Here is a 14,252-nt window from a genome sequence, read left to right on the forward strand (position 1 = left end):
GCAAAAATGATAAATAAATTAGCCAACTAATTGTGATTTTTGGCTGGTGTTCTGGGAAATGATTTCGCCTTTTATGATTATTGAAGTACAAATAATGATAGAAACTTGTTATGTTTTAAGGAGATATCCTTTTGAAGAACCCTCCTCTTAAACACCCGCATATTTATCCAGAGACTCCAATCATTAAGCAAATATTTGTCGACTGGCTGATATTCGAATTGACTCATACGTTTGTATATGGATTTTTCGGTTGCTTTATTCGTATTACTATTGTTTGGATGCGGGCACTATCAGTGCCGCGTTACAGCTTTAATTAAACCTCATTGACAGTTATCAACCGTGAAATGCCGTGATTGACTGACGCCGCCGACTCGCTGTCATTTTAATACGAGAATCGATACCGCTTTTGATCTGTGTGCTCTTATTGAGTTCTATAACAAGTTGACGTTTTTGCACAATTTGGTGAAATATTTTGGTTTCCAAGTGGTTGCGACGGGAAGCAAAATATTTGGCCAAACTTTGTAAAGAAAACGTGAAATGATCGGGCCAGAAATAAACATTTGAAAGCGTTTTTTTTCGGCCTTAAGCCGGAGGAGGCGCTGGGGGATCTGGCTCGTCGCTTGCCTCCAATTCTTGCTCCTCCCCGACAGCCTCTTCCTCGACTTCCTCTGGCACCTCCTCGAATATTTCGCCCATGATTATCTCCTCAGCTAATTGATACAACTCTCGAATGTCCTGTAACAAAATTATACATAAGATTTAAGGAATTATTTTGGTTTTTCAATAATCTTACCTTGGCATTTCGAAGAGCCACAATTTTTTCATCCTCAAACCTTAGTTGGTCGTACTGTTGTTTGGAAATCAGGAGCCCGCGATTGAACTCGTCCTCCATTTCGGCCTCGAGTTCTTCGGCATATTGCTGCTTGGCCAGTGTGAGACTGATGGTATCCTCGCTGATTATCGTCTCATCAGAGACATCGGTGACATCGTCCAGGTATTTGCGCTGCACTGCACCCTGGTAATCGTCGTCCTCTACGGAAGGTTCTCTCACTATTTCAGCGCTGGCCCGATGGGCATCCTCGATCAGCTCGGTGAGTTGTTGGGTGGTGACTGCCGTCTTAATATCCTTGAGTTTGTCATCCAGTTGATTGCGAATACGCAGCTCGGTTTCACGGAACTTTTGTCTAAAGGGTACAGAGAATATAAATTTTATTACTTTATGTATAAATTAAATAAATACTCACCTGGCTCTGACTATATTCTGTATATCCAGCGGATCCGATGAGAACGGCTGGGAGACGCGCAAGGAGCGCTCCTTCATTTTGGCACGCTCCTGTTCCAGGAACTCCTTCAGGTTCTTTTCGCACTCTCGCCAGTCTTCGTTTTCGATGCTGCAAAATATGAAATAAAAAAAAGGGAAAGAATTTTCTTTTCATTAGCCTCGGTTCTGAAACAAACTCGCTAAACATTCAACTCATGCATATTAATGGCGGCCCCGATGAAGCAAACGTTTTAATGACGTGCCAAGGGAACAAAACGCTGCTATCATCGTTTTTGCTATACTCTTTCTTGGAAAGGGCTGTAGTAAATAGCTATTTAATTCTAAATATAGGTAATTTTTTACCTAGAATTTAGTGGGTCACGAAAACATTGTATAATATATCTAAATGATTGTTGTATATTTTTGATTATTTTATCAAAGTGCCGCTGAAAGAATACTAATCTTGATTGTAAAAAATAATAAATGGTCTAAAAATAACTATTTGCCTATATTTGTTGTATATTACTGATTTAATATCATTATTTATTTTTAGTTTATTAGAGTGATTATAAAAATATATGATATGATATTAATTATCAAGATTAATAGAGCATTTTGGGTCATTGAACTCTTCCTAACTAGTAAATAATGTGATTTTACTTTCCCTGAAAGCTGAGAGCATCTATCCTTCTCCTAAACTTTATAATATCCCTGCAAGGACCCAGATTTTTTTGCTTTCCCAAGGAAGCCCGTTTAAGCCAGTGGGTTCATCTTTTAACAATACATGCATCTTAGCCGGTTCCCGTGCTTTTTTTTTTTTTAAAGGATAAAAGGCTTCCCAGAAGGCGTCGAGCGACAACGTGGAATAATGTATTATTATTGTTGTTTTTGCTGTTGCTTTTCCCACACACCCACCCACTCACACCCCACACACCCACACCCTCCGCCCACTGTTTATTTTTTAATTTGACGGGCATTAAGAAAAAGTTTAAAGCTCCACTGACTTACCGCAGAAGGTCCATGCCCCGTTCGGCATCCTCCGTCCTGTACTGCTCCACCAACAGTTTCTGTTGACGTTGTCGTTCCCGTTTCTTGGCCAAAAGTTCCGCTTCCTTGGCCGCATGTTGCAGTCGCTCCCGCTCCCATTTCACGCCCTGCAGCTTCAGCCGTTCGGCATTCTTTTCACGAGCGGTTTTTAGCTGTAAGGGAAGAATGGATTAAGTCTTTAGGATATGCATTAGTTGTTTAGGATTTCCCACCTTGGAGCGCTCTTTCATTATCTCCAAATTGGCATCTTTGTTGACCATAAATATGGGATCGTCGGCCAGTTCGTCTGGGATCACATCCGACTTGCCCTCGATTATCAGCATTCGTTCACGTTCCACTTCTTTAAGCTTTAAAATAATATATAATTTTAACATGGTATTAATTTCTGGAATTTCAAGGATTTCTAAGAGTCTCTTGCCTCTTAAAAGTAAATAAAATCTTATTAAATTTACTAAAGCCGCATACTATAGTTATTTTTCTTTATGAACAACTTTTTTGATGACAAGACAAGCTGTTGGCCAAAAATAATTTTGCCATTTTATTAATGTTATTAAAAGCCAAATACAAAAGCCAAGTGTTGCGGTTTCTTCTAAGCCAACCAAGCTTCTTTTGCGGTTCACAATCTTTTGTCTTTGGTTTCAAAATTAAGTAGTTTCGGGAAGTTTCAATTTCCCCAACCCTTCAACACCATTTAATATATATTTTGTTTATTATTTATTTACTTTTTTTTCTGCCGCATTGCGCAGCACTCGGAATTGCAATTTGAAGTGTCAGAAAGTTTAGCCTATTCAGGACTCCGGGCAACTGCAATTGCATTTAAGGACATAACAGACAGACAGATCTCTAAGTACCTGTATCCGCATTGAAGCACTTTCGACTCTACTCTACTCCTCGCATGTCTCACTGACATAAAATTCAACTTTTACTTTGCCGGAGAGTCTTGTATTTTGTTTCTGGTCTAATTTTTATTACTTTGACGGCTTGGATTTGCCATTTTCATGCCAGGGGCTCATTGAATTCAATTGTTTGTGCTCTTTTGGGTAGGGAAACCCAAAAAGAACTCCACAAAAAAATATAAGAAAATAAGTAAGTAGGCGGTGTCGGCGTCATTGAAAAACTTTGGGACACTTTCTCGCCATTCCCGCGAAAAAAAAGGAAACTTGAAAAGGGTAAGCCAGAAAATGAAATCACAGCTAATAAACAAATGAAAAGTCTCAGGGCTTACTTTAATAAAAATAGACTGTAAGATACTTCTTAAGAAAGGGTTACAATAAAATGTTTTAAAATTTATATAATTGAGATATAAATTATAATTTTTAGTACAAATTTGTTCTATAGTCACATGTTTCTATATACATTTTCTGAAATGTTCTTTTTGTTTATTAATTTATATTTTAAAGAAAATCTTTATATAACAAATTTTTATTAATTGTTTTTATTCAAAAGTCATTTTTTGAAAGGCAAGGGCTTCTGAAAATAGTGTCAGAAAGTCAATATCCCAATCTTTAAATTCAATTTTCTTATCAATATTCAAATTTGTGAAAACTTTAAGCCTTCCACGGCCAATACAATCCTCTCTACCTCTCAAAGATTGTTTTTGTACGTGACTCTAAATTGCGACAAAATTTGTTTAGGACTCCCGTCTTGTATTATCCTTATTTCTCAGGCCACAGGCCGGCGGCAGGAGTAAACTTTATGAAAATTGAATTACCAGCCAAAACAAATTGGTCACATTTGTGTCTAGTGCGGGGGTTTAATTGGGGTCCTTTTCTTGGTGCTTACCTCTCTGGCCCGGATGCGGGATAGCAGCTGTTTGCGGTAATCCTCGTCGATCCTTTCGCGCAGCTCCTTCATGTAGGCCCGGTCCGTCAGCTTGACCACATTGGTGCCCATCAGACGCTCCAGACGAGCGCTAATGCGCGGCAAATTAAAACTGAAATTGAAACGGAAAAACACAATGAAATTTTCTGCGAAAATAATTCCATTTGAGGCGTAAATATTCCAACAAAAAAAAATAAAAGCAAGAAGGACGAGTTAATTGTGATGACCCTGGCAAATGTAAGTCAATAATTTTCACGCTTAATTACAGGCTCAACCTTCGGTTTGTCTTTTGTTTAGTTGTAACCCGAACTCTCACCTGTACCACCACCTGCTCCGGGAACACCTGAGCCACCAGAACCGCCAGAGCCGCCCGCCCCCGCACCTAGACGGTGGGCAAATCCCACATGGGTCCGCTGAGGCGTTTTAGCGCTAGTAACTGTTGGTAACGAATGAGGTCGGACCGCATTTTGGCCCTGTTACTATAGCGCTTTTCACTCGCTGCGTTCGCCAACTGCCGCCAGTATTTTATTTTGGTTGCCAAACACCCGAAACCGACAACACAAGGACAAGGAGTCGTTCTATGACTTGTTTGCCTTTTTTTTGTTTTGGTAGCTTTCTTAAATACCATGGGCTCCAGGTATACCATTAAAGAGTCTTGAGATAATAGGTGAAAAATATGTAGGTCAAAGGAAACTATTTAGTTGTCAGAGAGAGTTCTCTCTGAAGGTTCTTTTCTAAAAATCATTTTTTAAAGGACCTAAGAACCACTTCTACTTGGAACTTTAGAAAATTTGATCAATAAGCTGATTTATAGGCTCTCATAAATTCAAAATTAGAAATAAATACAAACATTCTGCTCCACTGTCCTTCCAAATTCCAGTCATATTTTTCACGTGATATGCACACCAACCGGCAAGAATAACAACAATACGAGTATACCCATATCCTCACCTCCAACCCACAATTTAGCGTAATTTTAGACATGCAGGTCACAGTGAAACTGAGTTGTAATGAACAACAAAAAAATAAGAGAACAAAACGTTTCTTATAAAGAGGGAGTACTGTCACAGTTCGTCAGACTTTCATAGACTTTCGTTAGGCTTTTTAGCAAAAAACCAACGACTCACATGGTCTCGGTTTTTGTTCTTTTCTTGATTTTTGCGGTATGTGGTATTCTATATGGTAAATAGGTATTTTATTTCTACATGCCATAAAGCAACTTAATGCAGGCAGGTCATGAGACTCTCGTGTACTCAGCCAACAAACATAAACCCATGGTACTGTATGTCTTTCTTTTTCCCAACGGGGGATTAGTCAGCTCTAGTTAATGATTGTCGTTTAGTTGACAATTAGATGGCTAGTTTATATGTTAGGGTTGAATAAATTGTTTGTTTGCAATTTTCTTTGTTTTTTTTTTTGTTTCTGGGTCACAGGTTACAGCCAAGTATCAATCAAAAAACGTTCACTCACGTAACAGCACTCGCATTTAATGGCTGCAAATACAATGTTGACTTTGATGTCTCAACAAAAATCGTTAGCCGCAATAGTTCAAAGTCATCAAAAGTTCAATTCAATCAATTTCCAATCTACGAGAAGGTTTTTCACGTTTCACGTTCCCCTCCTAAATTTAAGCATTGACATTGATAATGAAATTTCAGGACATCAATGGGTGTTGTCGACGTATCAATAACTCTCGTATCATGTCACATGTTTGCCTCGAATCCATCGTCTCGATACGAGCCACATGCATAAATTACGTATACGCCCTGTCGGATAGAGGGGGCGCCGATCCGAAGAAAGCAATCTGTCATGTTTGTGGGGGTGCTCTGCCTAGAAAAACCCCTTTCGATTTATGACCCCTTCGCTGTAAACAGAAACCAAGGCTCAAAGCTCACTTTTAACCCCCTTTCGACACACTAACGGAAGTATCCTTTTCCCATTCTTGTGGGCGCCGCAATTCACATCTTTTTATTGCAACTTCCGCGAAACTTTCCGACTGCAACTCCCGTGACATTTGCAACACTCGCATCCGATTCTGTCACGAGTGTCCAGGTGGGCCCTGATTTACGACTTTTGACATCGCCCCCTCCTGGATTTTTTGTTCCATGTGGTGGGAGATTGCGTGGTTGGATGTGGGTTAATAGGGCTCTAAAAGCCTTTTGATAGATACGGATTTTACAGATTTAAGCCACACATTCATAAGGTTCTTTTATAACATAAAGTCATAAAAAAAAAAATAATAAAATTGTCCTATTTAAAAAGCATACATTTTGCCAGTTTCTATGATAATTTTCCACACTTTTCCACATCTACATCGCACAAAGCCCAATGTGTCCGAGAGGAAAAAGTCTCATTGATAACATTTATGACTTAATTAGCGGCTCTCGCATGACATTTTCCATGGCGATGGCAACCATATTAGTTTACAGCCTTGCCTTTGGCTAATTGAAGGCGAACTATGAGGCTCGAACTTGCGGGGAGGCGTGTCACAGGCACTCGGCCTGTTAGCCGCCTCCATCTTGCAGCACTAATTAATGCCTGCGACGTGCATAAATTTTCCGAAGAGCTGACATTTATGCCCTTTGCCATTCGCCATTTTGCCATTAAAATTGATAATTGCAACACGTAGCCAAGAGGCCATAAATATTATAGCAATACGATTGCACTAACAGAATATTGAAATCATATTCCCAGCATCAATATTACTAATCCTTTGGTGGGATAGGATTTTATAAAAATGGTAATTTTTAAAAGTTTAAAAATAATTTATTAAAAACAATTTTCTGAGTAGACTCTCCAACAAATATTACCTCTCGTCTGGCTCTAGAGTGCACTGGACAAAATCAATGAGGAAATCCTCCTCCACACTGATCTCCATCATGGGTAGTATCTTTTTGTTTCTCTTCTTTTTCGACATGATATATACATATATGAACAATATTATTTGGAGGCCCGGCAGGTGTTCACTTTAGTTCCTCATTTTCGCACCGATTTGAGCGGGAACGCAACTTGCGGAACTTTCACCCGACAAAGGCGACCGGCGAATGTGGCGCCCTTTTCCACAATTCCTTGGGACTCCTTGAATATCCTGAATGTGTTTCTTGTTGTTGACACACCCACCACACACACGTGTGTGTATGGCGTTGAGTGGCACGTGGGGTAAAAAGTAAACCACCCAGGACCTTACATTTTCTTTTTGACTTTCACTTTTTTATTCTTTCTTCATGTTCCCTAAGCGTTTCAGCCCGAATCGGTATTCGACTCTGAATCGGATTTCTGGTTCCGATTCCCATTCCAGGACCCCTCGACTTTGGTACGGTTCAGAATTCCCATCGCATGTTAAAGCGTTTAATGCCGGGCGTAATGACATGACACCAATGTCAATATTACGACCAAGTGTACGGCGTAGTGTGTCAACAAGTTTCCAACATGAAGTTCCCGACTCCGGAAGAGGAGGGGCTTATGTTAACAATTTGGGTGGCTTTTATTTGTTTATTTTATAGATTAAGTTTAAGGTTTATTGTTAAACTTAAATAGTTATAAAAGTTTGGTAAGACTATGGGTAGAGGAGGTTTTGTATTTTTCTAATATTTTCCTCATCTAATATTTCCTAATCTTTCTATCGAAGGAATTATAAAGGATATCTGAAAGGAATAGCTTCTATATGAATCCAAAATTAAACAAAAGCACCTATTTCGCAATTAAGTCATTGAAGAAAAATATGTAACATAACTAATCACAATTAATTTTTCCCAGTGCATTTGAATTGAATAAAGTTTGAAAAACTTTGCGTTCTAAAGGTGACAACTCTATTTGTCTATTTGAATATTGGAAGAAATGGAAAACAATTTTGGTTCCAGCCCAGTCCATATTTCACTTACTGGCTTTCCCCTTTTTGCCCTTGTTTATGGCCAACAACTGTCGGTGTTTATTTTACCGTTAGATCTCGTTTTAGCCCTCTTCCTTTGTTTTGTTTTTCCAGCACGAAGACGTTGACTGAAAGTTCTCTCCAAGAGAATGGCACACTATATCTGTGCCAGGAGGAAGGGTTCCCACAAGGTGGTTGGGCGGGTGGTCTTTCTTGGGTGGTGGGAGGAGTCTCACATTACCGTGAAACCAGATAACAATTTCGCTTTATGGCCACGTTTCATGCCAACAAGGCATACAATAATTTCCCCTAATCGACTCGGAGCGCGGAAATTGAGCAAACACTTGCATCGAGTTGGAGTTCCTGGAGTTTGATGGTTCGGCGACTGGCGGCTTCGACATTTAGAAATTTTGACTTTGACATTCCATGGGCATTGAGTGCACTTCGTCCCACACTACGCGTGCAGGAAATAGTCCTCAACTTTAAAAGCAAAACAAACCAATACCGAGCATACACGTCGTATACGTAATGTTGATTGTCGAAAACCTTGCCAAATGTTTTGTATGTGGCTCAAACCTATGCCTATATCTTTGCCAATTCGCATCCGATTCTTGAGCGGAATACCTTAAACGATTTGTATTTTGATTCTTCATCAATCTGCATCAAAATCTAAGAACGAAATTTTCGATTGATATTTTTTCAATTTTTCTGATGGAGCCCCCTGCCAAATGCTGAATTTTCGTATGTGGCCCCAATCCTTGCCTATATCTTTAGCATTTCGTATCCGATTCTTGAGCGAAATACCTCAAACGATTTGTATTTCGATCCTCCACCAATCTGCATCAAAATCCCAGAACAAAATTTTCGATCGATATTTTTTCAATTTTTCTGATGGAGCCTCTTGCCAAATGCTGGATTTTCGTATGTGGCTCCAACCCATGCCTATATCTTTGCCATTTCGTATCCGATTCTTGAGCGGAATACCTTAAACGATTTGTATTTCGATTCTCCACCAATCTGCATCAAAATCCCAGAGCAAAATTTTCGATCGATATTTTTTCAATTTTTCTGATGGAGCCCCCTGCCAAATGCTGGATTTTCGTATGTGGCCCCAAGCCATGCCTAAATCTTTGTCAATTCGCATTCAATTCTTGAGCGGAATACCTCAAACGATTTGTATTTCGATCCTCCACCAATCTGCATCAAAATCCTAGAGCAAAATTCTCGATCGATATTTTTTCAATTTTTCTGATGGAGCCCCCTGCCAAATGCTGGATTTTCGTATGTGGCCCCAATCCTTGCCTATATCTTTGGAATTTCGTATCCGATTCTTGAGCGGAATACCTCGAACGATTTGTATTTCGATCCTCCACCAATCTGCATCAAAATCCCAGAGCAAAATTTTCGATCGATATTTTTTCAATTTTTCTGATGGAGCCCCCTGCCAAATGCTGGATTTTCGTATGTGGCCCCAATCCTTGCCTTTATCTTTGCCAATTCGCATCCGATTCTTGAGCGGAATACCTCGAACGATTTTTATTTCGATTCTCCACCAATCTGCATCAAAATCCAAGAACAAAATTTTTGATCGATATTTTTTCAATTTTTTTGATGGAGCCCCTTGCCAAAGCTGGTTTTTCGAATGTGGCCCCAAGCCATGCCTAAATCTTTGTCAATTCGCATTCAATTCTTGAGCGGAATACCTCAAACGATTTGTATTTGAATACTCCACCATAAAATTTTAAAAACGAAATTCCCGTTGGATATTGATTCCAGGGACCACATGCCGTATACGTGATTTTTCATATAATAGTTGTATGACTTTCATGCAGGTATTTGAAACATTCTTGCGTGGTATAAGAACAATTTTAAAGCTGAATTATTTCCAAAGGCCAAAACTTCAAGTATTTGTTAAGCCATCAGCGTCACGATGGTTGCGTCATTCGATTTCCGGTCCGCCCACTTTCCCAAACCTCCTGCTTCGCCAACTTTAATTGCAACGTCTTCCGGCATCGCGATATGTGCTTTTAAAAGGCCGTTGAAGTTTTGGCAGAGTTTCTATTCCCTCCTATGGATTTCTATTAGCATATTTTTCAACAGAATTTAAGTTCTTGCGAATTCCGAAATTGGCATTTTGCTATCTTGTTTCATTCCAGTATCACTTTGTTTTTTACTGATTTATTTCCCATTTTTTTTAGATTTTTAGATTACGTTGTTTATTTTAAATCTAAAAAATAGGAAAAACCAATTTCTATTTGATTCCATCAGCACAAAAAACAATTTTGATGTTTGGTTTGCGTCTTGACTAGTTTTTCACCTCACAGGCAAGAGTTTGAGTTTTTGCTAAATGCTTTTGTAGCTTTTCACCATTCGCTACACTTAAAACATTTTAGAGAGGAAAAAAATAGCATTTAAGAAAATGAATATTTTTATGAAATACTATATAAAATATAACTTATTTTAAAGTATATATATTATTTTTGATATAAAAAATATATAAAATCTACGTGCTTACGTGCACTTGACCAGATCCTGCAGATCCTCCGGAGAAAGTGCGTACTCCGGATCCAACGGGATGCCATTGCGGCCACGAGGCCGACTGCTAAGCTTTCGTCGATTTCCGGTAGAAGTTTTTCCGGAACTTTTAACGCCAAAAGGAACACTATCACTTTGGAAACTACTCAGAGGACGCGGCTCCTCGGCGACGATTAGAGGAGCACTGGAAGTGCGATCCTCCGGATATTTTACCACAGAAGAGGTGGCACCCCCACCGGTCAGTTCTTCGGCCTTGGCCTTCTCCGAGAAACTGTCCCGCCGCCAGGAGGGGGTAAGGGTGCGGATCACATTCTGGGTGTCCGAGAAGCCCTCGTAGTTGTAGCGCTTCCGGAGGCTGAGACCCGATAGATACTCCAATGTCTGCCAGACATTCATTTTGTTCGCACTGTACGACGGCTCCTCGTCGACTGACCAGCAAGCGTTGCGTGCGATCCGCTGGGCCAGGAGCATCGTCACGGTGGCACATCGCTTGCCCGGCGGCGGCGGAGCCCACTCCCGCGACTCGGATGGTGCAACAGTGCCGCTGCCAACGCCCACAACACCGATACCCGCCGTCGCCCCGGCGGCAACATCAATCTTAACAGCTGTGAGTGACATATGCGGAACAGTTTGTTTTAGGGTTCCAAAAATTGAAATGTAATTAAGTTTCCGACTCCTACACTACTGCTCTATGTATTCGCGTTTTAAAAACTTCGTCCTCATACTGCCTGCGATGCCGCCGACAACTGAACTTTATATGATGGCAGCACCACGGCTATCCATCCGTATTCGTATCGGTATCCGTATCCGTGTATATTCCTCGGTGCACTTTCCTTACTCGTTGCGTGGCAGCCACGCGTTCGTACTGTTCTGTTTATTGTATCCATTTTTTGCGCCATTAAAAATAATATCATTCTGATTGAGTGACGCGCCGCTTAAGTACTTTCCTCCATTGTTGTCCTCGCACTGACACCGATTTTCCGCTTTCCACAGTTCTCTTTATTTTCCCCTCCAACCAAACTCTCTGATTTCCCTTTTTATTGAACACGCAAAGTGTCGGCATTATTGCATCGGTATACGGTATACTATATGGTATAGTATCTCATGCCTCAAACCCAAATGGCTTTTTCATTACCCCGTTCGGTTATTGTTTTGGCTGCCATGCTAGCCGCCACCTCGCACATTGTGGATACGCAGCTCAAAAAGTTGAGTTATGACAGTGCTAATGGAAAGTCTACTTTCTATAGTCCTATAGGCTTCCACCACGAAGGACTCATTTAAACACGAGACACATTAGCCCCATTTCGAGGGCAGCAATTCATGGTTTTAAAGAGCTTTTACTTTATAAGAACATATATTTTTTCTAAGAAATGTTTATTTAATATTATTTAGCTATCTATGACGAATTAAAATAACTATTATTTATAGAACTTTCTTATTAATCTTATTGAGAAAAGATCCTTTAAACCTGATTAAAAACTGGCCCATATATATTATTAATTAATAAAAAATACTTTACCCTTTTTACACTCTAAAATCAAATCTAAAACCAAGTAACACTACAACCAACATAAGTTCCAGCTACCCTGGACTTTCGTCAAGTATCTTAACCTTGACAGCCGACAAATCCTGACTTAACCGCCCCCAAAAAGGCAGTCCCTGAAACTTGAGAAGCTTTTCGGCGACCCACTGAGGAGAATAACCAGCCAATTTCCCTTTTCCATCACTCGAGTTCCCCCCAATTACTTGGTAAAGTTCCGCCGACATCAAATGGCTGCACTTGCTCCCCCACATTCCTCCCATATCCTGGGTGTTCATTTGCATTCGAGTATCCGAAGTTCGAACCATCTATCAAAGGCTTCGTTAGCATCGCGTGACTGAACCAGGCCCGGAAATTAACACCACCCACTCAACTTTTTTGGCCAAAACAACTCTACTAAGACACTCCACGGCGGGTGGAGTGGGAGGTCTTCGACTTGAGGATGAGAGTAGGACTAAATATCTATCATCTTATCGGACGATGTGATGCAATTGAATGTGAGTATTTCCCGTCGCGGATTTAATTGCCATGGAAGTATTTCTGGGAGTGGCAGGGCCATACTTTATGAGTACGCCTGACAATTTGATGGATGCAATAAAATATTATGGCCACGGCTATGGTAAAGAATCTTAATTGAATGGCAGCACCAGCGGCTGCACCGGCGCCATTCGGTATCAGAGCCACTGAACCACCAAAAGTACTGAGAAAAAAATAGCATTTTCCAATAGATTTTAAGATAGAATTGATAATAATCCTTAAAAGTAGTTTCTTGACTATATTGATACCCGGTACTTCTTTAATTTGTCTATGCCAGGTTCTACTGCCAGGTATAATATCATTATTTCTCACTGTGCAGCCATAAACCCAAGGAAAAACACTTGACAACAATCGGAGTTGGCACACGTGTGGCATTGCCCCCCTGAACCTTCGCAACTCCCAAATGTTTCCAGTCTTTTGGAATTCTTGGAAAATGTTCAGTACTCACGCAACAATGACATCGGGATCCTCCCACCATTTTTTGTTTGAAGGCTGAAGCAAGAGGCTCACTTGGCGCCAATGGTTTTTGTGAACCACCTATTCGAAAAGTTAAAAATCAAACAAATGATATTTGTTGGGGAAATTAAAAGACTTACCTTGTACTTCTTGGGATCGTAGGCATTGTGATCTTTCTCAGTAAATACCAGACGAGCCATGGTGTTGTCTTACAGGATAATCTTATTTTTTAAATCCCCCGAAAAATGTGTACTTGTAGGAAATATATAAATAAAGTATAGCTGTTTTGGAGGCAAGAGAACTTAATTGTTTTTCGTGTAGAGTGACTGAAGATTTGGTTTTGACAACTTTTCAAAATGTTTCTATGAAAAATATAAAATCATTTCCTAGTTTGATAATTTTGTTTTACTGTAAGCCGGTTTTTAAAGTATTTTATCGATTAAGAGATAAGATTAAATAATAGTCATACCTGCTTATAATATTTAAATATTCCTCCATTAAAAAACGAAAGTGGTTTGTTTTACGTAATGGATAGGATAGATGTTTAATGTAGGTGAATTAGAATACACTAAGAACAGATTTAGATTTTTTTTAAGACATGAAATAATTAGTAAATATTAATTTTTGTTTTGTTCTTAACATTCTTCAAATACCTTACAAATATGATCTCTTTCTAGAAATTTAAGTTAGAATTTTGCCTACAACCCTATCATATTTTTTTTAAATACTTTATATCGATTTATTTTTGTAAACTTTTTCCCCCATGTAATATTTTTATAAAACCCACTTTAGACTAACGTTAGATATGCAAATGAAAAAGCCAGAGACCGAAATGGTTCAGTCTGCCGAGAATTAATCTCAGGGCGAGCTTACTGGAGTGGATTTAATTACATTCAGATGATGAAATTTTAATGGACAGCCAGTGGTGCTGGCGCTGAATAGTATTCTATATAGTGTGGGTAAGCCGGCTTGTAATTTGCCTATCCATTGTTGTTAGGTACCCCCAAGATATACAATATATTATTGAATTATTATATAGAATTCGAGTTATGGAGCAAGTTGGGTATATTGATTGTGGCCGCTTGAATGGATTGGCCGAATCAAATGCGAACTGTCTTGTTGGTTGGGTCTTGTCAACCCAGCGTGGCTAATTGTTGCGCACTTGAATTCTTGTCAATGATCTGGGG

At 39.6% G+C, this 14,252-nt stretch overlaps 1 protein-coding gene across 2 annotated transcripts; it reads right to left on the reverse strand.

Moving 5' to 3' along the window:
- Nucleotides 1-238: 238 nt before the first annotated feature.
- Nucleotides 239-13,416, reverse strand: LOC6498133 (probable DNA double-strand break repair Rad50 ATPase). 2 transcript variants are annotated; one of them, XM_001962112.4, is made up of 8 exons: nucleotides 13,206-13,416; nucleotides 13,058-13,146; nucleotides 4,091-4,241; nucleotides 2,521-2,655; nucleotides 2,270-2,460; nucleotides 1,245-1,391; nucleotides 794-1,184; nucleotides 239-735 (listed from the first exon to the last, which is right to left on the reverse strand). In XM_001962112.4, exons 1-8 carry the CDS (start codon nucleotides 13,263-13,265, stop codon nucleotides 583-585), a joined length of 1,317 nt encoding a protein of 438 aa, XP_001962148.1. In that variant the 5' UTR covers nucleotides 13,266-13,416; the 3' UTR covers nucleotides 239-582. The 2 variants fall into 2 exon arrangements, with proteins under 2 accessions (XP_001962148.1, XP_044571901.1); XM_044715966.1 differs by lacking the exons at nucleotides 13,058-13,146; nucleotides 13,206-13,416 and adding an exon at nucleotides 10,513-11,165.
- Between the last annotated feature and the right edge of the window lie 836 nt (nucleotides 13,417-14,252).

The sequence above is a fragment of the Drosophila ananassae genome, chromosome 3R (assembly GCF_017639315.1).
Source record: "Drosophila ananassae strain 14024-0371.13 chromosome 3R, ASM1763931v2, whole genome shotgun sequence".
Classification (NCBI taxonomy): domain Eukaryota; kingdom Metazoa; phylum Arthropoda; class Insecta; order Diptera; family Drosophilidae; genus Drosophila; species Drosophila ananassae.